At 43.7% G+C, this 26,570-nt stretch overlaps 1 protein-coding gene across 1 annotated transcript in view; it reads right to left on the bottom strand.

The window, feature by feature from the left end:
• Positions 1 to 26,570, bottom strand: part of macf1a (microtubule actin crosslinking factor 1a) — a gene marked incomplete at its 3' end in the record, with an annotated part of 224,253 nt that overhangs the window by 55,869 nt on the left and 141,814 nt on the right. The window contains 25 exon segments of the mRNA XM_071521540.1: positions 440 to 736; positions 1,341 to 1,514; positions 1,797 to 2,012; positions 2,246 to 2,401; positions 2,580 to 5,105; positions 5,163 to 8,987; positions 11,984 to 12,119; positions 12,519 to 12,610; positions 12,971 to 13,093; positions 13,342 to 13,440; positions 13,592 to 13,699; positions 13,910 to 13,993; positions 14,245 to 14,404; positions 14,646 to 14,839; positions 14,941 to 15,079; positions 15,245 to 15,423; positions 16,048 to 16,214; positions 16,798 to 16,981; positions 17,393 to 17,519; positions 17,809 to 17,963; positions 20,192 to 20,203; positions 21,910 to 22,062; positions 24,778 to 24,903; positions 25,460 to 25,555; positions 26,220 to 26,324. Of these exon segments, the coding sequence (XP_071377641.1) occupies positions 440 to 736; positions 1,341 to 1,514; positions 1,797 to 2,012; positions 2,246 to 2,401; positions 2,580 to 5,105; positions 5,163 to 8,987; positions 11,984 to 12,119; positions 12,519 to 12,610; positions 12,971 to 13,093; positions 13,342 to 13,440; positions 13,592 to 13,699; positions 13,910 to 13,993; positions 14,245 to 14,404; positions 14,646 to 14,839; positions 14,941 to 15,079; positions 15,245 to 15,423; positions 16,048 to 16,214; positions 16,798 to 16,981; positions 17,393 to 17,519; positions 17,809 to 17,963; positions 20,192 to 20,203; positions 21,910 to 22,062; positions 24,778 to 24,903; positions 25,460 to 25,555; positions 26,220 to 26,324 (9,633 nt within the window).

Genomic DNA, 26,570 nt, shown 5'->3' with positions numbered 1-26,570 from the left:
AGCAAACACGCTGGCATGAAAGCCTGTGAAGTAGTAGTAGTGATGATAATGTCAAGTGTCAAGTGGCAAAGCTTTTGCGACAAGAGCAGCAGTGGTTTGCTATCAATGGATGAAATGATGGTTTTGTGAGAATAGGTTTGAGGGTATAGTATGGTACTAGAAGTGAAAACTGTGGTGGAGGTTAGCTTGTTTACATCAGGCTTTTACAATTGTTTCCCCTTGTGAGTCCTAGATGAGTTTGATATGATTTTACATGGGTGTGGGTGCAAAACAATGCAAAGAGATCAGACTGTAAGAGGGCATGACAATAGTTACAGCATGACAAACTTAGCTAGTGAATAAAGTTTATTCTACAGGATATATGATTATGTTGACAGTGTATTGGTGAGTAACAGCACAGCATTAAAAACCAATCCGACTCAATTGTCTTTGTCCAAACCTCTCTCTCCCTTGCACTCTGCCTCTGTCTCTCTCTCTCCATCTCCTCCTCTTCTTTCACCCTCTCCCTGCGCTGCCGCTCCTCCTCCCTCTCTCTCTGGGCAGAGAGAGCATCGGCCCAGGCCTGGGCTTGGCCGGAGGCTCGGTGGAAGGCCCTCTGGAGCTGCTGGAGCTGTCCCAGAAGGTGCCTGCTCTGCTCAGGGGCCAGGTCCTGAGCCCGCTCCGAGATGAACACCTGGATGTCAAAGGCCACGTTGTTGACCTCATTAGAGCGAGCCGTCAGGGAGGACTGGAGCTCCTAAAACGTAAGAGAAACCGAAAGGACAGACGGAGGTGAGCAGAGGAAAGTGCTAGTCCTGTAGAGTTAAAAGGGTAGAGAAAAGGGACCAACACTGCCAAGTTTGGGAGTTTAGTTCCCACTGAGGCACCAACACCAGAAATGTATTAACTCATGGTGCTGCAAGGCACTTTGTTAAAAAGTGTCTATAAAACAGCATATGTTAGTATTATCAGATTTAATGAAAGAGTTGACAGTGCATTAGGAATTTTCTATGCATGAGAATGTGCCTTTTATATTTTTGCAGTATATAAAGCCATGACACTTTGGGCTCCTTATATAATTAACACTGCTGAGGGCTATTCCCTCAAAGCTATTGAAAGTTATGCTAATTTTTAAATTTTAATTCATGAGGAAGTGCATTTATTTTTTCCCATATGCAGAGGCATGATGTTGCGTGTTCCTTGTTTAATTAGTACTAAGGACTAGTGTTGAGGGCTATGGAACTGATCTTGCATTAAAGCCTGACAAAATGTTTTTTTTCAGTATGTAAAACCACAATGTTGAGCGCCCTTGAATAAGTAGCACTACTAAGACACTCTCCTTCACAGTTATGGCACCTTACCTTGCAAAGATGCAGCTGCTGTATGAGCTGATCATGGCTGTTGTCACCCTCTATTTTCTCCATTTTTTCCATCCCTGTCATCCCTCCATCCATCTGGGCCTCTGTCTCCCTCAACCAAGACAGCAGGCTCTCCACTTGTCCTCCAAGAGATTTCTGTTCAGCTGTTACTGCCTCCTGAGAGAGAGGGGAAAAGAGAAGGATTGAAAACAGGTGATGATCCTGTACTTCAGGCAAAAAATATTAATGTCGGGCATCATAGTCTTGTCTGACGCACTGGTTCAAACATCTACACTGAGGCAATAAGAAAATCCTTGTGACCAAAAAGGATTATTGATCTAACAAATCTTGGATAATGTTCCTCATGTGAATAAGGGTTCCAAGCCAATTCTGCTACAAATGAGCACGTAACAGTATCCTGCTGTTCCATTCTGGTTTTCTCTAGACTGCTCCTTTTACCTTGTATGAGTCTCTGTGGTCTTGTAGGCCTTGCAGAATACCCTCAGAGAGGCTTCTGGCAGCCTCGTACCCCCGAGCCAAGCTCCGTCCATCCTTCTCCAGGGCCAATAGGAGCTGAGGAGGGACATCTTTGGGGTGGGGCTTGAGCAGTTGCTCAGCAGCCTCCACTTCCTTGTTGATTTCAGGTTCTAGGTCGCGCAGTTCAAGGTCCAGAGCCTAACAAAAGGATTAGTTTTCTTAGTACAATTTGGTAACACACTAATCGTTAAATCAGCTTTATCCTTGTCTCAAAGTAGTTACAAAATGCACTATTCAAACTGCAAACCAGTGAAATACCAATAACACCTTAGTCCAACAAAGAGTCAAAAAATTATAACAGCGATGAGAGCTATCATGAGATTACGATAGCAATGGGTATATCAGCTAAATCAGTATGCACATTCCTTTACCTCTGTCTGTCTGATGATGTCATCCAATGCGATGAGGCTGCGGCCAATAGACTGCTGTTGCTGCTGTTTGAGGCGGACCTCGATATGCCTCACCATCGAGACAAGGGCTACGATTCGCTGGTCGTGTTCCAAGCATTCCTGCCGCATCAATGATGACTGAAGGAATGGGAAAATAGAAAAAAAGGTAAAAACATGCAGAAAAAACATATCCATAATAACACGGATAGTTGTAAAAATATTAACTTATATGAACAGAGTGATATTTCTTTTCACAAATCTCTATGAAAACCCACTGAAAAAATGAATCCTCCCCAAATCTGTAAGTTCTGCTTACCTTGCCAATCATAGCTGTGCTCCTCTCTTTCCTTGTGACAATTTCTCCGATCTCGCTGTCATCCTCCTCCTCTCCCCAGCTCTCAGTGGCTGTATCAGACTCGGGGATCTCAGGTGATTCAGATTCTGTTTGAACATCCTCTGACAGTGAAGATGCTGATTCTGGAGACTCCTGATGCTGCTGTTCATCTTTTAAAGATTTGGATTCAGGAACACTGGTACTTTCAACCTGAGGTGGTTGGTGCTTTTTCTTCTTTTTACCTTTCCCAGTGGTTTTATCTGGTTGTGTGCCAGGAGCCACAGATGGCGCTTTAGGTTGGATGTCTGGTTTGGAGGTAAGCGCCTCATGAGAGGAGTCAGTGGATTCGTTAGCCCGTCTGGTTTCTGAATGTAAGGATTCCTCAGGTGTGTGAACTCCTATGTATTTATCATCACTAATATGAAGCCGGGATTCTCTCTGAACTTCCTTCCCCATAGACGTAACCCCTGACACTTGTATCTGTTCCTTGATGAGAGTGTTGGGTTCCTCTGATTGACTAGAATAGGATGGTCTTTGTTGGCTGGCCTCAGCTCCTTTAACACTATCATCACTGCTTGAGGTCCTGGTGACATCATTGTCAGACTGACCGTCACTCTGCCTGTCTGTCCTCTGTTCATCACTGGATGCTGAGCTATCTAAATCTGCTTTAGTCATTGTAGTTTTTGTAGTCATTGTTGTTGTCACCCCAGAATCTGCTTTTTCAGCAGCCAGTGACTTCTCTGTGCCAGGTTCATCTTTGTCTGTCACTCTTGGAATCTTGGACTTCTTGTTTTTCTTATTTCGCTTACTTTGCTTGGTTTCTTTAGGCTGGTCTGATGGAGCTGTTTCCACCTGTTTTTGTCCCTCTTCCTTTCCAATAATCCCCTTCTCTTTCTCACTTGATAGAGCCTCAGATAGTCCGATGTCTATTACCTCCTTGACAGAAAGTCCCTCCACACTCGTATCTTCTTTGATACTTGGCTTCAGTTTCTTCTTCTCTTGGGACTCATTGGGACTCATTCCTTCCTCACTCTCTTTTGGTAAACCATCAGGCCTCTTGCCACCATCATCCTTAACAGAATGACTCTCCATGCCATCAGCTTTAGCTGAAAGAGTTTCTGCCTTTACATCTCTGACAGTTGTCCCCTGATTCTCCTTCTTCCCCACCTCCTTGCGTAGTGCCTCCAGCTCCTCAGCAGCCTGCTTTTCACTCACTCCTTTCTCAAACACCTTTTTCAGAATGCTCTCTTTAGCCTTCAGTATCAAGGCTGCTTTCTCATCGTCTGGTAGATTTGATTTCTGAGGCAATTCTCCCTCGTTCCTTTTCTTTACCTCCTTGCTGTCCTGTTGTTCTGGTTGCTGAGAGACAGAATCCTCTAACTCTTTCTGTTCAACCTCCTCTCTCTGCTCCTCCCTTTTCTTCTCTTCTCTCTTATAACTCTCTTCTTGATTCTCGGGCAACTCAGTTTTTATTGCATCCTCCTCTGGCTCAATAGTATGCTCTGTTAATTTTAGAGAGACTGGGGCTGCCTCCTGATCTTGTTTTACTAAATCATCTTCAGCCTCAATCTTCCCATCAACCTTTGCTTCAACATTGGGAAACCCTACAGGTGCTGAATGACCTACAGGTGCTGACTGACCTTCTGTCTGTGATTTCTTATCTTTCTCTTGTGATGCAACAGCATCTGCAACTGAGTCAGTACCCTTAGACTGCCCCTCAATTTCTGCATCGGCTTGCTCAGTTTCAAATGGATGTCTTTTCTGTACGGGCTGTACTTCACTGTCTGTCTCTTTACTTTTTCCTTTCTTCTTATTCTTCCTCCTTTTCTTGCTCTTGCTTTCTGTCTCTTTAGATGGAGAAGTCAATAACTGGTCTGACTGCAGAACCTCGGTGCTATCTTTGCCTTCAGTCTTTACAGGTTTCTCATTCCTCACTCCTTTACCCTTCTCCACACTTTCATCTCTTTCTGATGCTCCATCACTCTTTCTATATTCCTCTTCACTCAATTTCAATGGTTCTATTCTGTCTTTGTTGTCTCTTTCATTGCTGACCTCTGCTGCTACAGAATCTTTCAGGGTTCCATCATCAACAACACGATGCACCACTGAAATGCTCTCATCAATAGGTCTAGGCTCCTTTTTGCCAACCTTCACAGGTTCCCCTGGCTTTATGACAGCTGTCCCTTCTCTGACCTGTGCCTGTGAAGCTTTGTCCATAATATCAGAGACATGAGCCTGAATGGAATCTACTGTTGATAATGTATCATCAGAGCCTCTCACAGAATCTCTCAGAATGCTCTCCTTTTGTTTATCATCAGCCTCACTTTCACCCATTTGCAGTATCTCATCAGGCTCTAATTTATTAACATCTTTCTGGGGTTCCATCTTTCCAATTGCTTGTTGTATTCTTTTCTCAACATTGGTAGCAAACTGTGACAACAGGTCTATGGACTGGTCTGGTTCAGTCACTGGCTTTTCTCCCACTGACACTGGCACATCTACTTTGTCCTGTTCTGCAGTAGCATCATAAAACAGTAACTGCTCTGTCAGTGTCTTCCCAACAACCTCTGTGATCACCAAACCTTTCTCTGACTCTTTCTCTGAAAGTACAGATCTTGAAGGCAGCTCAGTGTTTCCATCTGACCCTTGCGTAGCGCTGTCTGGGCTAGACACTGACAATGTAACAGCAGGGCTATAGGTACCATTCGATGAAGCAACTGGTGTAGAGCTACCCTCATCTGCTTCCATCTCCACAAAAGCCACATTCTCCTGGATCTCTGAAGCCATGTCACTGGATATCAGCCCTGTTGTGATCGCATCCTCGAGACTATAGACTCGTTGACCACTGGTAGGATCAACTAAGCCTCCTTTCATAATCTGGTTGGTGGCTATGACCCTGACCATATCTTCCCCAACTAAGCCTCTTTTAGAGGCTTCAGGTAGAGGGAGCCTATCTCCGCTGGTGATATCAATGATCCCTCCACTGTCTGCCTGGCTTTGGAGTAGCCTTAATGCAGGAACTGGGTCAACTTGGTTGGAGGCAACTGCCTGGGGAAGGGTCAATCTGTGTTTTGTTTGCTCATCCTGGACACCTCTGAATGGGTTCACCTCCAAGAAGCGTTTTCCTGTCTCAATGTCTATCTTACCCTGGCTTACAAGGTCTGAGTAAGGCACAATGTGAGCAGTTTGGGGGTCAAGCACTCCTTGTGTTACACTAGGAGAAGTCATGGCTTCATTGGCAATGTTCTCATCTAGAAGACCCTTAGAAACTGCCTCTGTCAATGTTAGTCTAGATCTGGACTCAGGGTCCAAAATGGCTCCTGTTGATGCCTGGAAAATGGTAGCTTCTGGGTGTGATGAGGGGCTGACTTTCCCTTGGTAGACCCACTCCAGTTCCTCCAACCCACGAGCAATGGAACGATCCACTAGCCCTCTCTCTATAGCATCAGAAACTGACAGCCTCATTCCTGAAGCATGATGTATTATACCACCCTCAGCCACCTGCCTTGACAATGCCTGATAAGCCTCGTCTGGCCTAATTAACCCCTTCTGAATTGCTTGCTCCAGAGGAACAGGAGACTTAGATTGGGGGTCAATAACTCCTTCCATTTGTAGCTGTAATGTGGCTTTAGTGAGAGCTGTTGCTGGATCTGTGCCCTTTCTTTTGTATGCCTTCTCTAGTGAAACCAATGCTTCTCTTTGATCCTCCTCTATGAGCCCCAGGTTCGCTGCTAGAGTAACAGAGACTTTCTTATCCCTGCGTAGGTCAACAATCCCCCCAGAGGCCACCTGAGCCTCTAGAAGACGAGCAGCTGTGTTGCAGTCAATCAACCCTTCCTGAGCTGCCTCCCTCAACCCACGGATCTGCCCTTTCTCAATATCCACAACTCCCGCTAGGGTTTTATCTGACTTCAGTACACTCCACATCAGATCTTCATCTAGCAGACCCTCCTGCAATACATCTTCCATACTAAGTGATTCACCACTAGAGACATCTAGGAAACCACCAAAAAGACCAGCCTGAGCCATTAGTTTGACTGCAGTGTGGCCAGGAAGGACACCCTGGGCTACTGCCTCATCTGGGAGCAGCCTCTCCCCTTCTTCTGTCATCAAACCTCCCTGTTTGAGCTCTATGACTAACCTCGCCAGCTCAGCATCCTCCTCTTTATTCTCTGCTGCTGACTCAGGGACGCCAACCTGAGGTTTAGCTTGCTTTGAGATTGTCTCTGTGATAGGCGCCTTTTGTTTGATACTTCCTGACTGGGGATGCTTTATATCTTTCCCATCTTCAGATTGTGTTGAATCAATATCTTTATCAGTTTTTTTCAGTGGGATGGGTTCTTTATCTCTTAATGTTTGAGTCGTTGTTGTTGAGTGTTTTCCTCCATCTAGTGTGAATGTTGTTGTTGTCCCTGTGTTGACTGTTTGTATATTGTCAGCATGTTTAGGAGGTGAGCTACTCTCCGGTCTACCACTCTCCCTGGGCTCTGATTCAATAGCTGCCAGCCTACTTCCATCTGAATCTTTTGTGAATTCCTCTCCAAGTGTTTTAGCTGAAGCCACAAAACATTCCACACTGGACATTTCTTTCTTTTCATCTTTTACTCTTCCATCTTCACCTTCATCCATCTCATCTTTAGCTCTGAAAGCTGACTCAATCTCCTCAATTGCTGTTGGTTTATACTGCAATTCTTTGTCATTTTCCCCATCATACCTTTCTTCTAGACTACGCATTCCATTCATCTCAAACCTGTCAGTCATTTTACTGGAGGCAACATCTTTGCTTGGTGTGATTACATTAGAGCTCTCTTCTTCAATGTCCATCTGTTCATCTCCCTCTCCCTCACCAGTCAAACTAAAATCTCTCACGCATTCCATCTTCTCCTGGCTATCTGGGACCAAACTACTTCCTGCCTCAACTTCATCTGTATAAACAGAGTCTCCAGCAACCAGTCCAGTAGCTTTGACCAGCTCTACCAGCTCAGGCTCTAACAGCACCAACCGTTTCCCAGAATGGGCGTCCACATAGCTGTGGGTCATCAGGTGAAACAGCAACCTATGTTTTGCTTGTTCTTCAGGATCTATTCCATCCATGGGTGTGGGGTCCCAGATAAGCCCTGTGGGAGAGGATGTAGGGGGTGGGGTTGACGGAGGTGGAGAGGAGCTGGTGGAACCCCAGCTCAAGCGGTTCAGGGATGGGGTACCTGATCGGTTCATGTTGGGAAGAACGTCAGGAATGTGGATGTCTTTGAGAAAACTGACTACACTGGGCTCTAGGGCCTCCTCAGCAGCCTGGCTTAGGAGCATCAATTGGGGGATTTCTGGGTTGTACAGAGCCCCGATGGCATGACGCTGCCTCAGGATGTTCCTTGCCAGCTCTCCTGAGATCACTCCTTGTTGAAGAGCCTCAGCAATGGGCAGGAGCTCTCCAGTTTCTGGCCACAGCATTCCCATGAAGGCCCAAAGGGACTCAAGGACCAATAGAGCCAAACGAGAGGAGAGAAGGTCCCTGCGGATGGCCTCTTCTACCTCCAGACGTTCTCCACTTAAAGGGTCTAGAATTCCTCCGGTTTGCAGCTGTCGTGCCAGCATGGCACAGGCTAGATCTTGGTCCATTAGTCCATGGCGAACAGCCTCATCAATTGTTAGCCGGTGACCAGACCGCGGGTCGGTAATACCACCTGCAAAGAGCTGAGCTTCGAGTAGTCGGACAGTAACTTTCCGATCAATCAGGCCTTCTTGGACAGCGCGGAAGATGCCAACCTTTCTTCCGGAACGGAGGCAGACAGTTCCTCCAGGTTGCTGTTTGACAGGGAGGAGACGGAGACCTGAGTCGTCATTGAAGACGCAGCGCTGCTGTAGCTCATACAGGTTTAATTTTTCTGCCGTGTTTGGATCAATGAGGTCCCGCTGTTGGAGCCGTGACTGGAGCTTGGTGAAAGTTCTGGGAGTCAAAAGACTCATCTCTCCTGCTGTCTCCAAACTCATCCTCTCTCCTCTGGAATCTCTCAGGCCTCCTGTGTTCATCTGGAGTTGTAGAATACGGAGTCCCACCTCCTCTCTGATAAGCCCATCCTCCATGGCTACAACTACTGGTAGCAGATTTTGTTGCTGGTCACCTATAGGCTTAGCCTGGTCCACCAGAAGCAAGGCACTCTGTAACTCAGAAAGGGTCTGGCTGGTATGGGTGTCAATTAAGCCTTGAGCCAGACTTTGCTCCAGTGATAGGCTGAGAGGGGAGTCAGGCTGAAGGAGCCCACCCATAATGAGCTGGGCTTCCAGTAGGATGCGGCAGGTGTCCTGGTCAATAAGACCACGCTGGGCTGCTTGGAACACTGGGAAGGTTTCCACGGTTCCCAGGTCAATAACTCCAGCAATGGCGATTTGGCTCTACAGAGAGAAAGAAAAACAACACAATAACTATGTACACTCTGACTTCCAGTTGATCTTAATTCAAAAACTGTTCTTCAATTTTGTAATAATACTGATCAGTGTGGTATTGAGATTTGATTAAGAAAATGTGTGAATATCATACAGTTCAATTGGAATTTTGCTGTTATTACATGACAAAAATAGAATAGAATAATTTATTTCAGGTGTGTATTATAGCTAAAGAATATTATATGAAAGATACAATTGGTGAACTGATCAGAATCAGATGGTAGAATCAGGAAAAAGGAGAAAACCCACACCAAATTGCCATAAAAACATAACTGACATAATTGTGAAAATCATAATTATGGAAACTATTTGTTGGTAGGTTACTTGGCAGTACATATTAAAAATTTGATAGTTTTTTACCATGTTTTGACATTTACTATATATTCTAAAGCGCAGAAATACTTACCACTACTCTAAAAGAAGCACTAAGCATGCAATAAAGCAACCAGTAACACAAGTGCAGAAAAGAAAGCTCTAAAAAAAAGGGGAGGCAGACACTCAAAGGGAAAAAAGAGATATTCAGAGACAAGAAAATGTACGCTAAAGATAGGTGAGAAAAAATTAGAAGCAACGGTAAGAGAGAAAGCGAGCACCACTTACCGTACGGGCTTGTCCCGTGGCGCACACACACTAATGGGCCAGCTTAGGGCTCGGCAGAGCGAGGCGCGACAGGTGAGAAGCTGGTTGTTAGCATTCTGCATGCCACTCTTCCCTCTGACTACAACACTGGATTGACTCTCAATCCTCCTGTTGACCCTGATTCAAACTGGCTTAGATGACTAAACAAACTATGGCGTTTTCAGTCTGAGTCTTAATAGGACGGAATGGATCCTTACGGCTTTGACACCTTTGACAGGGAACCAACTGAAAAGTAAACTGATAGGTCTAACTCATCAACTGACTACAGATAGAATAGTTCCACAATCAGGGTGTCTACAAATGTTATGCCTTGATTTCCATCTCTCATTCTGATCCTTGGCTCAGAGCTCGGATGTCCACAATTCTCCTCTGGCAGCTGTTAGTGATTTTCAAGCAAAATGCTGGTTTAAAGTTTCACACATTAATAGTATGCATTAGACAGAACAAACAAAAACAAACACAAAAACTCTCATACACACACACACACTCTTGTGATCTGGACACATCATGCTCAAACAGTGAAGTGAGGGTTTTTGCATAGCTGGCCTCTGGTGCACTTACACTCTACACAGACAGTGGCTTTTTAAGCACTTTTTCAAACCCCTATGCTTCAGTTAGCACATTTTATCATACAAAATAACATCACCTGTAAAACCATACACCATTCACATAGGAATCAATTATGGGGTGCAGTCGTTAACACACAAAAATCATTGTCAAGGATTGTTTGAAATTCTCACACACATTCAATCCATTTTTGATTGATGCCCTGTATATGGCGGGACAGGAACGAGTGAATGAGTGTATGTGGTCTGCATGTGTGTGTGTATATGGGGTAAACTTTATGCAGTGTAACATTTAAATGGAGTGTGTGTGCAGAATGTGTATGACTACCAGTGCATAAAGAAAAGCTACATGATACAGTGATCTGTGAGTGACTATTTTGTAGCTACAGTAATGACAGTCAAATGTGATGGTGCATCTCCTTCAAAAATGATTGTGCTTCTACTAATGCTTCTAACAAAAGCAAAGCTCTATAGTTTTTACCTAACTGCTAGCATGACTTCGGCAGCACTACACTACTGCTGCACCACTAAGGCCATGAATTAGCCATATTAGCAGTTAAGCAGATGTATTTTATGATGATAATGACGATGATGAGACGATGAAGATGATAGCAACTATGAGGGTGGTGATGGTTGATGACATGAGTGCAGGCATGTTGGAGATGTGTGAGAGAGGAACACTCCATGCTAAGGCCCAATTCAGACAGTGTCTTCAAATAAATCCTTCTTCTCGTTCTGTGCCCTCATTCATAAGTCTTAAAAATTGAAAACAATATCGATTCTAATGGAAAGTGAGCAACAGAATGTGGTTTATGACCAAGTGAAGTACTAAAACAGCTTTCAGATTGTCTTAAATTATTATACTCCTTGTAATTTCCTATTGACTGGCAAGGTGCAGGGGTCAAAGAAAAGTGACAAGAAACACAAAAATGCCATTTTTAGATCATGTGAAGACATCCAATGTCTGAATAGGGTCTGTAGTGTCAGTTAAACCAAACCATGTTCATGAGTGAGACTTGTGAATAGTGGTGATGCGTGTCAAAAATGCACACGCAATGGACGGGCAACACACAACATGCTTTACATCACACGCACACACACTCTCGCTGGCCCACGCACAAACACACGCTCAGCTCGCGAGCATATTCCAGAGTCAAAGCGACATTTTTATAAAAAAGTACCTTCAAAATTGCAGTAGGCAGATCAAATTTTGAGCAACTTGGTGAAAGAGCATTTTTTCAAGCTTGCATCAGCAGAATTAGTTTCTGTCATAAACCTGCCCTCCCCTCTTCAGTCTCTCCATCCCTCCCTTCCTCCCCATTTCCGCCATCAACCCTCTCTCTCTCACCCATGACGTTCCCCCCTCCCTACACTCTTACCATAGATACACATAAGATTATTTGCAGGGGACAGCTAACTCGCTGGCGTGGCTACCAGTCTCTCTTTATGTCCATTACAACATTATTCACTGTTACTGTGCAGCAGCCAGTTGACAGTAGATACAGTCAAATATGTCAAAACCGACATAGCTAACATCATAGCAAACTTATAAAATTACAAAAAATAAGTTTAGATTTGTTTTAGCAAAAATTTTAAATGTGAATCAATGAGCAGGGGGTGGAGTTTGTGCCCCGCTAGCGAGTTATTCCCGCTTAGCCCCGTCTCTCTGTGTGTATCTATTCCTTCCTCCCTCCACACTTTTCCCTTCCATCTTGCGGCCCATCCCTCCATCCTCTCTACCTTTCTTTCCTCCTCCTTGGCCAGTTGCTGCTCCAGCTGCTGCAGCTGCTGGGTGGAGCTGTCGCAGAGCTGGCCGTAGGTGTCCGTCAGCTCGTCCAGCTGGGCCGCCACATGGGCCCGCTCCTCTGGGGACAACCTGGACACGACACAAGGGGAGAGGTTAGTGGGGGCTGGGAGCGGGGGGTTGAGGAATGGTGTGTGTGTGTGTGTGTGCGTTTGTATCAGAGGGTGTGTTGCTCATATGCAGGGTTCCCACTGTGGCCCTGATGTAAAATTCCACGATATCTCAGATATTCCATGACCAATGTGAACCGTGCATATGGTTGGGAGGTCACATGCACAAGTTTGTAAGGTGTGTGTATAGAGGGGTGGTTAGTTGAGCGTGTATACTGTGTGCATGTATAGTACATGTGTGTCACTGTGTGTGTTGCTCTGTGCTAGTTTCTAGGACACAAAGTCATAATGTCAGGAGCGTGTGTAGTGTATGTGTGTTTAGGGCAATGTTTGTGTGTGCATTCATGTGATATTAACTTACTTGCTGGCCTGTTTAGACAGCAGGAAGACCTGGGTGCTCCTTATGGCTTCAGCCACCTCATCCTTCTTGGCTGCTAGCTGCTCAGTGATGGCCTTTACAGCACAGATATGAAGGATATGCTTAGTACAAGTACCATCTATAATGCTTGCGGCGCTTTAGATAAATGTAAATGGTATATGTTGTATTGTATAATGCTTAGTCAGACAAAAGCACAATATGTGTCAATTATCTGATCTAGAAAATTCATTACAACATTTCAATAACACAGCATGTAGTTTAATTTATAAGACATCAACACCCAGTTTGACATTCATTCAGCTACACAGTCTCCTACTGTTGGCCCCTGAGCAGCTCCACTGGACTAATTGGACGTTAAGTGCTTCTCTTAAAGGCAACTTGTCAGTAGGATTGTGTGTGTCGCCAAAATAAAACAGAATTCTGCTATGCTGTACCTGTTGAGCAGCAAGTGAAGACTCAGCGTTGGAGGCCCCAGTGCGTCCCTGGAGGCCTTTGACCCAGCCCAGCAGGTCTGACACCTGGCCCACTCTGGCCTGCTTCTCCTCCTCAACCTCTTTCTGCACGGATTGAGTGATGGCAGGGACATTTAACATGGTGCATCTCAAACAATTTACCTCATGAAGCCAATGTCTTGCCATTATATTAGGTGATATACAAAATGTATTGGCAGTTCTGCACTTTTTATAATACAGTTATTCAACCTGACAACAAATTCTACACATTACATAAAAAATAGGCATATAAATCCTATAAGAAAGAAACAGAGATAGGCAAGAGAGAGCAAGAGAGAGTGAAAAAGTCTCACCTCTTCTTCCTCTAGTCTTCTCAGTGCATCGCTGATGTATTTGACGTGTTGCGTTGTCAAGGTGACCAAGGCCGTGTAGCGGGTGCGCAAGTCCATGAACTAGAGACATAAACCAAAAACAAAATGCATTAGTTATGTGCAATTACATTTAGACTGAAAATCATTACATTGTACCAAGCTTAATTACTTTAATCTATACAAAATGACAGTGATATTTATCAAAGTAGTAAACCAACATGTCTCTCCTTACCTCCTGAGTAATAGCGTCAGATGAGGAGTGCATCCTCCTCCTCTTGACAGGGGACTTGTGGGTAGACTCTACGAAGGCTCTGTAGGTCATCAGCTGTAGCTCATAGTCCTACAGAACACAGGTATGAAGAGATGGGATTTATTTTTATTTCATTATCATAAAACATTTGCAACCTGACACTCATCAAATGCATTTGCAAATATTTTTCATAATTTGTAGCATACAACAATTCAACGAGTACCAGATCATTTAGACAATTGTAGAAGAGTATACTGTACTATATAAACATGAATAGAAATTTTTGAAACAGTTACGTACCTTCACTGCAGTGCAGTACTGTTTGGAGTGAGTCTGGCACTCATCTAGTTTGGTCTGGTTCTGTTCAATCTCTGCTACTAATGCCTGGGGAAGAGAATAAGTCAAAATATAATTATAGATCATTTCACAAAAGTCGGTGAATTACAGTGTGTAAGTGGCATTCATTATTTTCTCTTGTGTTTTTCCACTATACCACATTCAATACACATACGTCAATATGTCCATCATCAATTGAATCAATCATTCCTTGTAATCATTCCATTGTACTTCATTGTCTTTGTAAGTGACCATCCTTTCACACTACACTTACACTACATTAAATCTATATTACTAACCGTCTGCTGGGCCAGTTGTTCAGACAGGGCTTTGCTGTCCGTCTGTCCAGGCTGAGTGTTTTCTTGTCTCTCTGTTGTCTCTTCTATCCAGTTGATCAGGTCAGAGTGGCCGTCTCTGTACTGCTGCAGGGCCGAGCCCAAAGCCTCCAGATCAGTTTGTCTGGAACAAAACAAAGGGGAACAAAATATCCAAAACGTTTAATAGATAGAAGTCTTACAAAAAAAATTCTGCTCATTTGTGCAATAGAAGCAGTCTTGAAAAGTCTGGTTAAAATCTATTAACTGACTGCGACTATTAAGCTTTTTGCAAATTTCTATTTAACTTAAATGTTTGTAAAAATTACTCTCCCCTATCCCCTAAGTCTTTTCCTTCTTTCTCATCCTCCCCCTTTCCTGCTCACCGAGTGTCCATCTGTCTCTTGATGCCGTTCCACCTCTCTGCCATCTGATTGGCTCGCTCCTGGTAGCGCTCCAGCTCGGGGCTGCGGTCTGGGTGGAGCCTGTTAAGCTGAGACCCCGCCTCTTTGGCCCGCCCCACCTCCGACTGCAGGGACTGGAAGACGCCCTCCTGCTCCGACAGCTCAGCCTGCCACTTCTGGAGCGGGACGAAAGCGAAACGAAAGGAAATACTTTAAATAACTTGCTAAAAGCTAAAAGAAGAGGAGTAAATCATGTATGTAACAACGTGTCCCTCACCCCTAGTTGATCTCTGAGGTTGTGGATGGCCGTGGTGTCAGCAGGGACGATGTCTTCTTCACTTAGTCTGCTCTCATATTTCCTGACCTGGCTCTCTGCTTCTTCCAGGCTGTGTATCAGGACGTCTACTGTCTTTAACCTTGGAGAGATAAAAGATGAGGGGAAGGATAGAGAGTTAGGCAGATGGTTAAATAAGTATGCTGCATTAGGATGTCAATACGTTTTAAAGTAAAACATGTATGTATCTAACGTTTCTCTCTAGAAAACAGAATCGTGGTAAGTACTGGATAAAAAGTCCACTAACTTTTGTAGGAAGACGGAGGACAGGTTGTGCAGTTTGTCGATCTTCTCCACAGACTGATTGAGCTCAGATCGCAGGACAGGAACGCTGGAGGAAGACGGTTTCTCCTCGAAGAAACGGACACAGCGACGGGAAACTTCGCCCAGACTGGAGCGCAGGCCGTCCAGCTCTGACTGGAGCTTCTAGACAAGGAAGACGAAGGGCAAGAGATTTTTAAAGCTGCCAGTAAGCGACTGTATGGAGAGTAAAATCTTAGGGTGTGTCCTGACCTGCTGTAGGTTAAACAGTATTTGCAAAAAATTATTACATTTTGTCTTAACCAGATAGATAGGATTTGCCAAATCAGGATGATTCAGTCTCAGGTAAATTGTCATTCACAAACTATTTGACCCAGATAAAATAAGATGAAACTTGTAGATATTTTTAGATTTTAAACTTTAGATATGTCATATGTGAGAATATCATACAAATACACAATCATCATCATTGGCTTGTGTAATAATCATCACCTTTCTGATCAATATCTCAGTCAAGCTTGGGAAATGCTTGCCATCTAATTTCTCAAATATCAAAACTATTAAAGCATGCTTTTTTATTCACGTAGCTACAACCAATATATATCACACCAGTGTAACAAAGGGTGTTAGTGTTTTCCATTTTACATGAAAAAACTTGCTTTCTTGTTAAATTCTTATAGTCCATATTAAAACCACTTGATTACAAGGAACAACATTTATTAGTCCAGCTAAATAAAGGATGTTATTGCCCCATGTGGCCAGCAGGTGGGGCTGAAACAAAGCACTGACCTCTTGCTCTGCGATCTGGATGGTGGTGTCAACACCGTCGCCTGACAGCCTGCTGGGGGGCGGAGTCTGGATGCCCCTCATCAGCCTCTGCTCCGCCTCCTCCACACGAAGCCTGATGTTCTGGAGCTCCGACAGGTAGGAGCGAGACACCGACTCATCCTTCTCCACTGGAGGGAGAGAGAAGAGTTACTAACAGGAACACTGTGCAAAAGCATAGCCTGTAATCTATTGCCTGTGTTATACCTGCATACATTAAGTTTCATTAAAAAAAAAAGCTATCCAGTGTTCATTCATGTTTACAAAACAAAGGTGAGTACATTCTCTGACATGTTTCTATTTTGTAAGTAGTACTTCAAGATTCAACGTTGAGTTTAACTTAATTTCATTGTTCATTGTTCATAGAAATATGTAAATTTAAAATAAATCAAAGTTTGCAGAAGTTTGGATGCTACCACTTTGTGTAGAGCCAACGCAGCAGACAGCCAATCAGACGCCATTGTTTTGATTTGATTTGATTGGCTGACGGTCAGAGAGACTGTACGGTGGCCAGCAGGGACAAAGTTTGAGAATGCCAAAGACTGTATGTAACTGAAGCATTCAACTGTTATCTCCGTGTAAGTGTTACTGGCCAGTGTGGCGGGTGACATATTTTATCAGCATTTGGCACTTGGTGGGTGTTAATTTTTTCACCTGTGTGCGTGTGTGTGTGTGTAGGTGTGAGGTAAGCATGCGTCCATCCATGCGTCCTACCTGTCTGCATGTTGAGCAGCAGGTCCTGGCAGTGCTGCTGGGCTTGCTGAGCGTCCTTCTCCAGCTCTCGCCTGTCGGCCGGCGTGAACAGAGCGCTCTCTCTGCTGTCAGACAGGAAGTCGGCCAGCTGGGCCTCCAGGTGATCCAGAACCTGCTGCCGCTCCGACGGAGACTGACAGCGAACCTGACAGCAGAGATGAGGGGGAGGAGAGAGAAGATAAGTACAACGGAGCAGAATGGAATGGAACAGAATGGAATGGAATGGAACAGAACAGAAAAGAAAGGAACAGAATAAAACAGAACACAACAGAATGGAACAGAACAGAATGGAATTAAATGGAACAGAACAGGACAGAATAGAATAGAACAGAAAAGATTGGAATGAAATGGAAGGACAAGAGTAGAATGGAGAGAACAAAACGGAAGAGAACAGAATGGAATAAAGTATAAGAGAACAGAATAAAATAGAACAGAATAGTGCAGAAGACAAAGTAGAACTGAACCCAATAGAATAAAACAGAACAAATGTGCCTCCTCAAAGTTGAAAATGTACACACACACACACACACACACACACACCCAAACTGTGTCTTACCGTGTCCAGGTCCCATGCGGAGACGGTCCTGATGTCTTTGAGCAGGTAGTGCCAGGACACCACACTCTTCATGTTAACATGGAGCTGATGCCACAGAGACATCACCTTCTGGTACAACTGCTCCATCCTGGAGAGACACACACACACACACACACACACACACACACACACACAGGGAATGGGTATGGAGTGGGAGTGAATATGGAACAAAAGCGCATCCGCCACTTTGTGAAATGTGTATAAGACTCAAAAAGTTTTGTTCCGAAATGTCCAACATTTGACACTTACTATGATATAATTATTGACAGCACAAAATTAGCAACCAATTAGCAACTTAAGCCATCGGTTAAAAAAAAGCCAACTGTTTCTTCTGAAATATTAAAAAACCTGTATTTATTTGATTGTATCTTCCCTACCTGCTGGCGGTGTCGATGGCCTCCTGGTTTGGCGGCGGGACGGTGAAACACACGGAGGGGACCATGGCCTCATTCCCACTGGGACTGATCACCTTCCACTTGGTCCTCTGGGAGTTATCCTCCAACACACACTCCTCTCCTCGGCTTATAGTAATCTGAGAAGAGGCAGGGGTGCAGGATGGATAGAGAGAGAGAGAGAGAGAGAGAGAGAGAGAGAGGGAGAAAGAGAGAGAGAAAGAGAGCGAGAGAGAGGGAGCGAGAAAGAGAGAGAGAGAGAGGGATGGACCGCAAATGGAGGAGGAAGGAGGGGATGGAGGAATACAGAGAGGGAAAGAGGAATGGGGAAAGGAGGATGGGAGGACAGAGGGAGGGTGAAGGGGGAGATGGAGGTTGGAAGATAGGAAACAGTGATGGAAGGATGGATGTGGGAGTGAGTGAGGAAGAGAGGAGGTATAGATGGATAGATATTTGGGGAGGTGAGAGGGAATGAAGAGAGATGGAGGAAAGTAGGATAATGATAGTACAGAGGGTGAATGATGTTAAATGGCGAAAAGACGAGAAGTAGAAGGATAGGCGTAAGAGGTCAGATGGAAAAGAAGAATGGAGAGGAGGTGGGATCAGAGGGGGAGAAAAGGGGAAAACCATGTAAAACATGTAAACCAAAAGCTGGTAGCAACAAACTGATAATGCAACACAAAATGCAAAAGTTCATGGATTTCATGAGGTTAGCGAAAGCCCTAAAATGATATCATGTATCAGAGAACCTGGAGCAGGAACTATGCCATATTGAATTGACGAGCCGCTTTCACGTTTCTAAACAGGAAACACTCGTTGTGAAAGCAGCAAATGTTCTCCAAACTCAAAGCGAGGTTTATTGACACCTGGGCGAGGTTTCACAAATGTATCTCACACTCAAAACATTATGGATATGGTGATTTTGAGAAACCCAGCACAGGACAATAGTATAGTTTGGGTTTAGAATCTGGCATAATTCAGTATGGTTCTGAAATTAAAACCCATAGCTTAAACACTAGGCAAAGCGATGGCTGTGGGGAAGACTTCCAGTGCTGCACATACAGTGTCAGGCTGCGCTGTGCAACTGTCCTGCCTCACCCACCCGCCACCCCTTCTCACCCCCTCTCACCCCGTCCCTGCACACACACACATCAACACATCAATAATGCAAGGCTATGTGCATAAATATATGAAATGTACATTAAAGCTTAAAGCTGTGACTTGAAATTGTCTGACTGACTGAATGGGCCTGGGAGGCATGGACTGTGTTAAGTTCAGTTCAGTTCAGTTCAGTGGTTGCTACCTGCCCTCACCAGATGATCTCAGTCTACTTCAAGGTACCGCTGGTAAACCTCTGAAAGTACGACTACTGGTCTAGGATCCCTGACCAAGTCCATTTTACCCTTTCAATCATTTTGATCAGGAAGAAATACTCTCATCCTACACCTGTACTCTTGAAGGACTACACCAAATTTCATTCATTGATCAACTTTCCATTGTGTGGCAATAAGATTAACAGCAGTTTCATCTGTGTCCAGTATTTACAGCACTACTGCTTTTGAGATGATACTGAGCCAGCTCATGCCATCAATGTAACACACAGTGTACCTATAGTGTTAGCATGTATTATGGGAGACTAAATATATACTAAATATTGGACACACAGAGATGAAACTGCCACCAATGTTCTTATTGCACATTCCTATGTTAATCAAAAAGCTGATTAGCTGGGGATTCCTGGTGGCTCAGCTGGCTCGCTCACATGCCACGCTATATCCTGGGTTTGAGTCCGGCCTGGGACGTTTGGCGCGTGTCGCCCCCGTCTCTGCCCCAGTCGTTCCTCTCTACTCTCTACTTTCAACTGTCTAATGAAGACAAAATTCCCCAAAAATAATCTCAAAATTTTGCTATGAGGGCTGCATGTTCCTTTAAGCCAGTTTTATTCTTACTGGCCTGACCATGTTCTTTGGTAGAAGGTACTGGAGATTTTCTACTTCCATGTTGGTATTTGCTAGTATCTGTTAAGCTGACCAGACAGATGAATTTCACTCAACAACTACCTAGCAACCGCTGGTTTCAATGCACCATCTGTGATGCAAGCTGCATAGTTGCATCTTTTAAGAATGTGCGAGGTGTCTCTAATCTCTGTGGCTGTGTGCTGAGTTTCCCTGTAGATATTGGATTTAACTTTACTCTAAGAAACTTGGCGAGGAAACAGGTACCAGGCTCACAACGACCGCAGATTACTTTACTGTCGGTGAAACTGGATCTGAGATCAGCTGATAAGAGAGGGGCAACCAGGGCAGTACAGTGTGTGCAGTGTAAGAACTGATCTGAGGTGAGAGAGGGAGAACATAGGCAGCTATACCTGAACGTTAGTCTTGCCAGCCCAGCCGACAGACGAGAGGAGGGGAGGAAGAGGAGGAAGAGGAGGAGGGAGTGAGAGGGGAGAGGCAAAGAGGTACATGAGGGTATGGAGAGAGAGAAGACACAGGAGAGGGAAGGAGAGAAACATTACTTTTGGTAATGTGCAAGTTTGACCAGACGTTTGGTGAATACTGAAGTCACGCCGCTTTACTTTAGTATAACTTTCAGCTCACTGGCAGCTTACATCTTCCTTTTTTTTTTTTTTTTTTTTACATTTGATGAGGAAGAGAATAGGAAACGAGGAAAATGACTTTGAATTCCCTCTCCTCCTGCTTCACCTGGCCACAACACCTCACACACAGTACGCTTCACTGGGCAGAGCGGCCCAGGGGAATCTAACGCAGGAGACTGAAATAGCAGCATCAGGGTAAGCTGGGTGTCCGGGCCAAGCCTCCCTCAGCTAGAGCGCTAGGTGAGTGGAGATGCAGATTTTCAACCGAGCCCGCAAAGGGGTTGGGATGGATGTTTAATTGATAGGCTTTTAGACTCCCTGAAGACATCACAGCTGGGAGAGAGACAGAGAGAGAAAGAGAGACAGAGAGAGAGACTTCACTTGCTCCTATGAGTGCTATAAAAAACGGGCTTAGAGGAGGAAATAACACAGTTGGCAAATGAAATTCTCCTCTTCTCATTAATCATTTCTTTACTTTCAAGTGTCTCCTGGCCATTTGGGGGCTTTTATAATGATCCTGTGACAGATAGAGCTGTATCACAGTTTTCTGAGTGGAATAAAGGCAAAAAATATATTTATTATATATATTCTGGGAAATCTGTCAAAGTAAAACAGTTTTGAAAAAACTATTGTATGACACAGCAATAACAAAATCTTATTATAAATTCTGCGCCATAATCATTATGCTTATTCAGCTTTCAAAGTGGAGCATGGCTATTTGTACCTGCCAGTCAAAGTGAAAACTGTTTGAGCTGTTACAAGAAAATTTCCAATGTTGCTATTCATCAATATGAACCACCGAGCCTGACAAAAGATGAAGAAATTGTGTAGAGTTTTTCATCAATATGACAAAAAATATATTACACGGCCGCATAGTGGTTGTGGGAGGGGCTTAGAGAGGAAGTGCAGAGCAGAGAGGAGACTGGTGATTGGTGGTGAGGGTCAAAACAACAGAGAGGTGAGGTCAGTGAGCTCAGGTGAACATTTTGTGACCTGACAGACAGTCCTGGGAGTCAAAGGGTCCCTTATATATAAACCTTAATTTACTCAGAAGTGAGATGGGGAAAGCAAGACGGACGATTTAATCGGAATTAACTGTAATACAAAAACGCAAACACAGCAGACCAGAAGCTCATTGGCTGTAGGTACTGTAAGCAGACTGGAAGCTTATTGGCTGACAGAGCGCCACAACCAGGTCTGCAACACTAGCTTCAATATCTACATTTAATAAACTCAACTAGGACAACATTTTGACATGGTTTTCAATAGCATGCCCCTATATTTTCACTCCCTTTGTGAAGATGAATCCCCTTTTTACATTTTAGGCATTTAACATACGCTCACATCCAGAGAAACTTACAATAACTCTTTGCTGAGAGGTTTAAGGAGGAGTAAACTCCTTCTACCTGGGCTACCCTAGGTTGCAAATCATGCACACCTGCTGTCAAACAGTATGCTTATGAACTACTGCACGGTGGGTCCCATACCTCTATCTGTCGGTAGTCGCAGATGGCTTTGATGGATGTGGTGGCTCCCAGGGTGCTCTCTGCGCTGCGGGGGCGGAGCTGCACCACCGTCTTGGCCCGGCCCACCAGGCTGGCCACTGAGCTGCGGTACTCAATCAGCTGCTCCTTCTCCTCCTGCAGGGGCAAAATCATAGGTCATTCAAACTGTCACTCACCATATGAGTCAGTTAGTCATACAGTTACACTAGTCAGCAAGTTAGTCAATTTGTTACTGGTCATTTTGATTGGTTACATAAGCTGTCCCATCACTTCAATAATCAGTCAATAACATGCCAGTCAATTATCTCCTGTGGCAGAAAATCACTGGTTCGTCAAATTGTGTCAGCTTATCAGTCAGTCATACACACAGTACATGGCCATTGGCTCAAATTGTCAATGATGCTAAAACAACTGGATTAGAAAGACTACACTGATAAATCAAGTTCTGTACCAACAAATATGTCTTATTGCTGAAGCTAGCTTTGTTGCACTGTCAAATGTGTAAGGACAAAAAAAACATACTATATCTTGCTTTGAGTTATTCATTTTAAATCACTTCAACTCTGTGCAGCCACAATAAAACCTATTTATATTTCTTGCCAGCTAAATGGCTCACAATATAGTGCAGGTCCTGCAAAATTACAATTAGCTTGTTAGCCTGTAGCCCCCGAGGTGAGAGGACTTCACTGTTTCCTGACTCAGCAGCATGTGTTAGCTCGGGCGCTAACCATTAAACATTTAACTGTGAGCATTAGCGTAACTCTTCACCCTGACATGTTTAATTTCTGCCTCATCCTCAGCAGAGAGATTCATTAAGGATTCATTAGAGACAGAGACTTATAAGCAAAGAGTGAGAGATGGAAAAGTGGACAGAGAGTGAGAAACAGAGATAAAAGGAGACAGATTGAGAGAGAGAGGAAGACAGAGAGAGAGAGAGAGAGAGAGATCGAGAGAACGAGAGAGAGAGAGAGAGAGAGAGAGAGAGGCCCGTGTTAATAACATTACACCCCAGAAATGAATTTCACAGTGAGCTGATGTTAGCTGCAGTCAGTGCTGCGTGACAAGTCAAATGACAAGCTGGGAAGTCACCCAGTTTCAGACCAGATACACAATTATACACAATTATATATATATATATATATATTTCTTCTTATATTTCTTGTTTACTCCTTAAGATCCTGTTTATATGCAACTTAAATCAGTATGCTACTCCTTTTTCTAATGTATACTATGAACTTAAAAAAGTGGATTAACTATTTGGCAAATGAAAAACTGGTAAACTGAGTTTAGGGTGGGTTTAGCCTCTTCCACATCCCTGGAAAGGTTTGCCTAATACACATAAAATATCTAATACCAAGCCTCAAGGATCTACTCTATCAATTTTCACTGACTTATGAAGTCTGACCATGTATAAATAGGACATTCAATATCAATAACCAAAGAGAAGAGGAGCAGATTTAAAAATAAATCAGATGAAAAGAGGGCGAAGTACGATCCAACAGCCTCTCCCAAGTCCTAATCTGTGTCTAAAAGAGGATGAAGAGGAGTGATTTAGTATCTTCTCCTAGGTCATTATCTCCAGCTAATAGAGGCCTGGCTGGTTGTTTTCTGTTGAGTCATTCAGACACACACACGCACACACACACACACACACACACACACACCCACACACACACACCCCAGTGAGAGCTGGAACACAGCGAACTGGAAACTTCATTAACTGGAAGTGGAAACTGATTAGCGCGTACACACAAATGAACAGACAGCAACACACATACACACACACAACAAAAAAAAAACAGGCAGAAAGACAGACGCCCACACAAATAGATGTAAACACAATCAGAGCAAGCGAACAAACACACACACACACATAACCACACTGGTGACACTGGTATTTTTGAAAAGAACAGTTGTTTGTGGCACACACAGACACACATAGAAACACACAAACACACACACACCTTTATATTAGGGAGGATATGCTCACTGCTCAGGCCTGTGGAGCATGGCCCACACTCACTCTGCCATCTGCTCGAAGTCAGAGGTGTGTGTGTGTGTGTGTGTGTGTGTGTGTGTGTGTGTGTGAAGTAGGTGTGAAGATGGCAGACTCACAAATGTGCCACAGGGGGCATGATTCAGCGAAGGCCCTCTCAAACAGATTACTTTACCCCATCATGCGGCGTGCTGCAGCTGCCTGAGGCACAGCACAGTAAGCTGGGTGTTTCAGGGTCAGTGCTATGCTAATGCTGCAGCTAGCTCTTTGTTGCTGCTGTGGTAGGAATATGATTGTAATATTGCCATGTCATTCCTGCTAACACCCCGATCCAGAATTATTTTGAATATATCATTTTTAAGTATATATAGTGTGCACACAGGGTGGCAGCAGAGCTCCTAAACCCAAATAAACACGCATAAGCAAGGAAAAACAAACAAAACAAAAATACAAAAACCTCAAAATCGTGGAATAAAAACCTTGAACATTGTTTTTAACAGTGTTGTGTTGAAAGTTTTCATTTTTAAAAAGTTGTTGCTTTGCATGTGGCTTTGTTTCCAGTCACTTTACAGAATGATTCACCTCTGTAGGTTCAACTTCAGTTTACTCAATGCAAAATATAAATGGAACTGAACTGTAGGTGGGCAACACTCCCAGCAACAGGCAACAAAATGAGACACAAGATCAAAAATCGAATCAAATGTTTTTCGAGCAACGATATGTTTCTATGCGATTATATCAGCGATACTGAGGCAACTTCTTGGGCACTGTTGCCTGCCAGAGTTGCCCATAAAGTTGCCCTGTGAGAACTGGACATAAATTCAGAGACAAGGGGAGTGAAGGAGGAGAGATACCATGGAGTCTTGCAGCAGGTCTTCCAGCTTGACCAGTCTGCTGTTCTTGTCACAGGTGTACTGCCTCTTGATGGTTTCCTGGAGCTGGCGCAGGTACGACTCGCAGTCCCGCACATCACTCATAAACTGACAGAGAAGACACAGGAACACAGCAAAAGAGTTGAGAAGCAAGATTTGTACAGGAATAGCTTGGAGAGGACAGTTAAGATGGTGGATTTGTACTAGAATAGTGCAGAGAAGACAAATTAAACATGAAAGATTTTTTGAGAATTGTTAATGATAACAGGAAAGACAATTCATTCCATAGCCTGGGATAAAATCAAAGCTACTAGAGGCCTGAGGATATGAGACAAGTAAAATAAGTACCTTCTTTTATATCACTTGTGAAAACAAAAAAAAAAATAAAAAAAAAAAATAATTTGCGAAAACATACTTTTATAAACTTCATTTAGCACTTTTACAAGACTAGTCAGGTCAGAGGTCAACATGAGGATATGGTGAAAATGGAGTAGTACAGTATAATAAGAACGTTAATCCATATGTACAATTTCCTCCTGTGAATTTCAGATGAATTATATAAGAAGAAACAGGACATTTTAACACATTCAAAGTGTGAAACCGTGGCTACTATTCATGAATGTAACTGTAATAATATTTATTTTGTGCGTGGTAGCGGTCTTACCTGGAAGTAGGCGGTGTTGTCTTTGAGGTGCTGCTCGACACACACACACAGCTGACCCACCCACTGCCACTGGGTCTGCAGGGCTGCGCTGTACGCCTGGTAACACACAGACAGATGTGGATGGAGGGTGAGAGGGAGAAAGTGTGTGGGTGTCGATTTCATACAGCCGTTACATACATAGCTATAAAGGGGCAATTAGTATGAATTTTACCACCCCAAAGCACAAAATGACCATAATATATCTGCAGGGGGTTGATGGGGTTATTGATCAATACTGATGACTCAGCGATTACTTGGCCAGGTGCTGAGATTTCTGTTTCTCAAAACGTACTTTCCAGCACCATACTCTGTTTTGGAACAAAAACTCCCCACTCATTGGCATTTCAAGACGCTCCCAATACTGCATTACTGCATGTACTGTATTATTATTACAGTATTTTACATGGTGATATATTACCTCTTCACTTGACATTCAACTTTATTTATCCATTTAGGAAATTCATCTGGTCCATAGTGCACAAACATACATACACAGTAATAATAAAACATCAACAACATCAACGCCCCTTTACATATGCATCCTATACATCTAAGGTTTTTAAAATGCATCAAAACAAAAAACTGCACAGTCAACTGAAAAGCAAAACATTTGTGTTGAAAACAGCAGTTTCCATAAATGAGTCATAGAAGCAAAGCCCAGCATCTTTAAAGGTCAAGCAGTCCAGTTGAATAAAACTGACGATTGACCCGACAGCCTCACCTCCACAGTCTGCTTGGCCGGATGGTTCTCCTGACACAGACGGTCGGCTGTTTCCTGGAGTGACCGCATCACATCCTGTTTCTCATCCAACTCTGACCTCATTTCCTGTAAACAGGGAAGGAAAGGGAGGAGGGTCAAAGAGCATGACAGGATTTTTATGTCACTGTCCTACTGTACAAATAGTGATGTGTGCAAACGTGTGCATGAACATCATAGCAATACTTATAACTTTTATTATGAGTTCTGATATATTTGGGGGGAAATTATGGGGAAAGTTCTGTAGAAACAGTAAAGGGAGGCTGTGCTATGTATAGCTATTGTTTTTCTTTCAATAAATGAATTTAATAAAAT

This window comes from Centroberyx affinis, unplaced genomic scaffold, assembly GCF_046629955.1.
Source record: "Centroberyx affinis isolate AG114_WGS23_722 - 3 ecotype Tasmania unplaced genomic scaffold, CSIRO-AGI_Caff_v1 ptg000895l_1, whole genome shotgun sequence".
Classification (NCBI taxonomy): Eukaryota; Metazoa; Chordata; class Actinopteri; order Beryciformes; family Berycidae; genus Centroberyx; species Centroberyx affinis.
The sequence above is the reverse complement of the archived record's forward strand: the minus strand, read 5'-3'. Positions and strand labels throughout refer to the sequence as shown.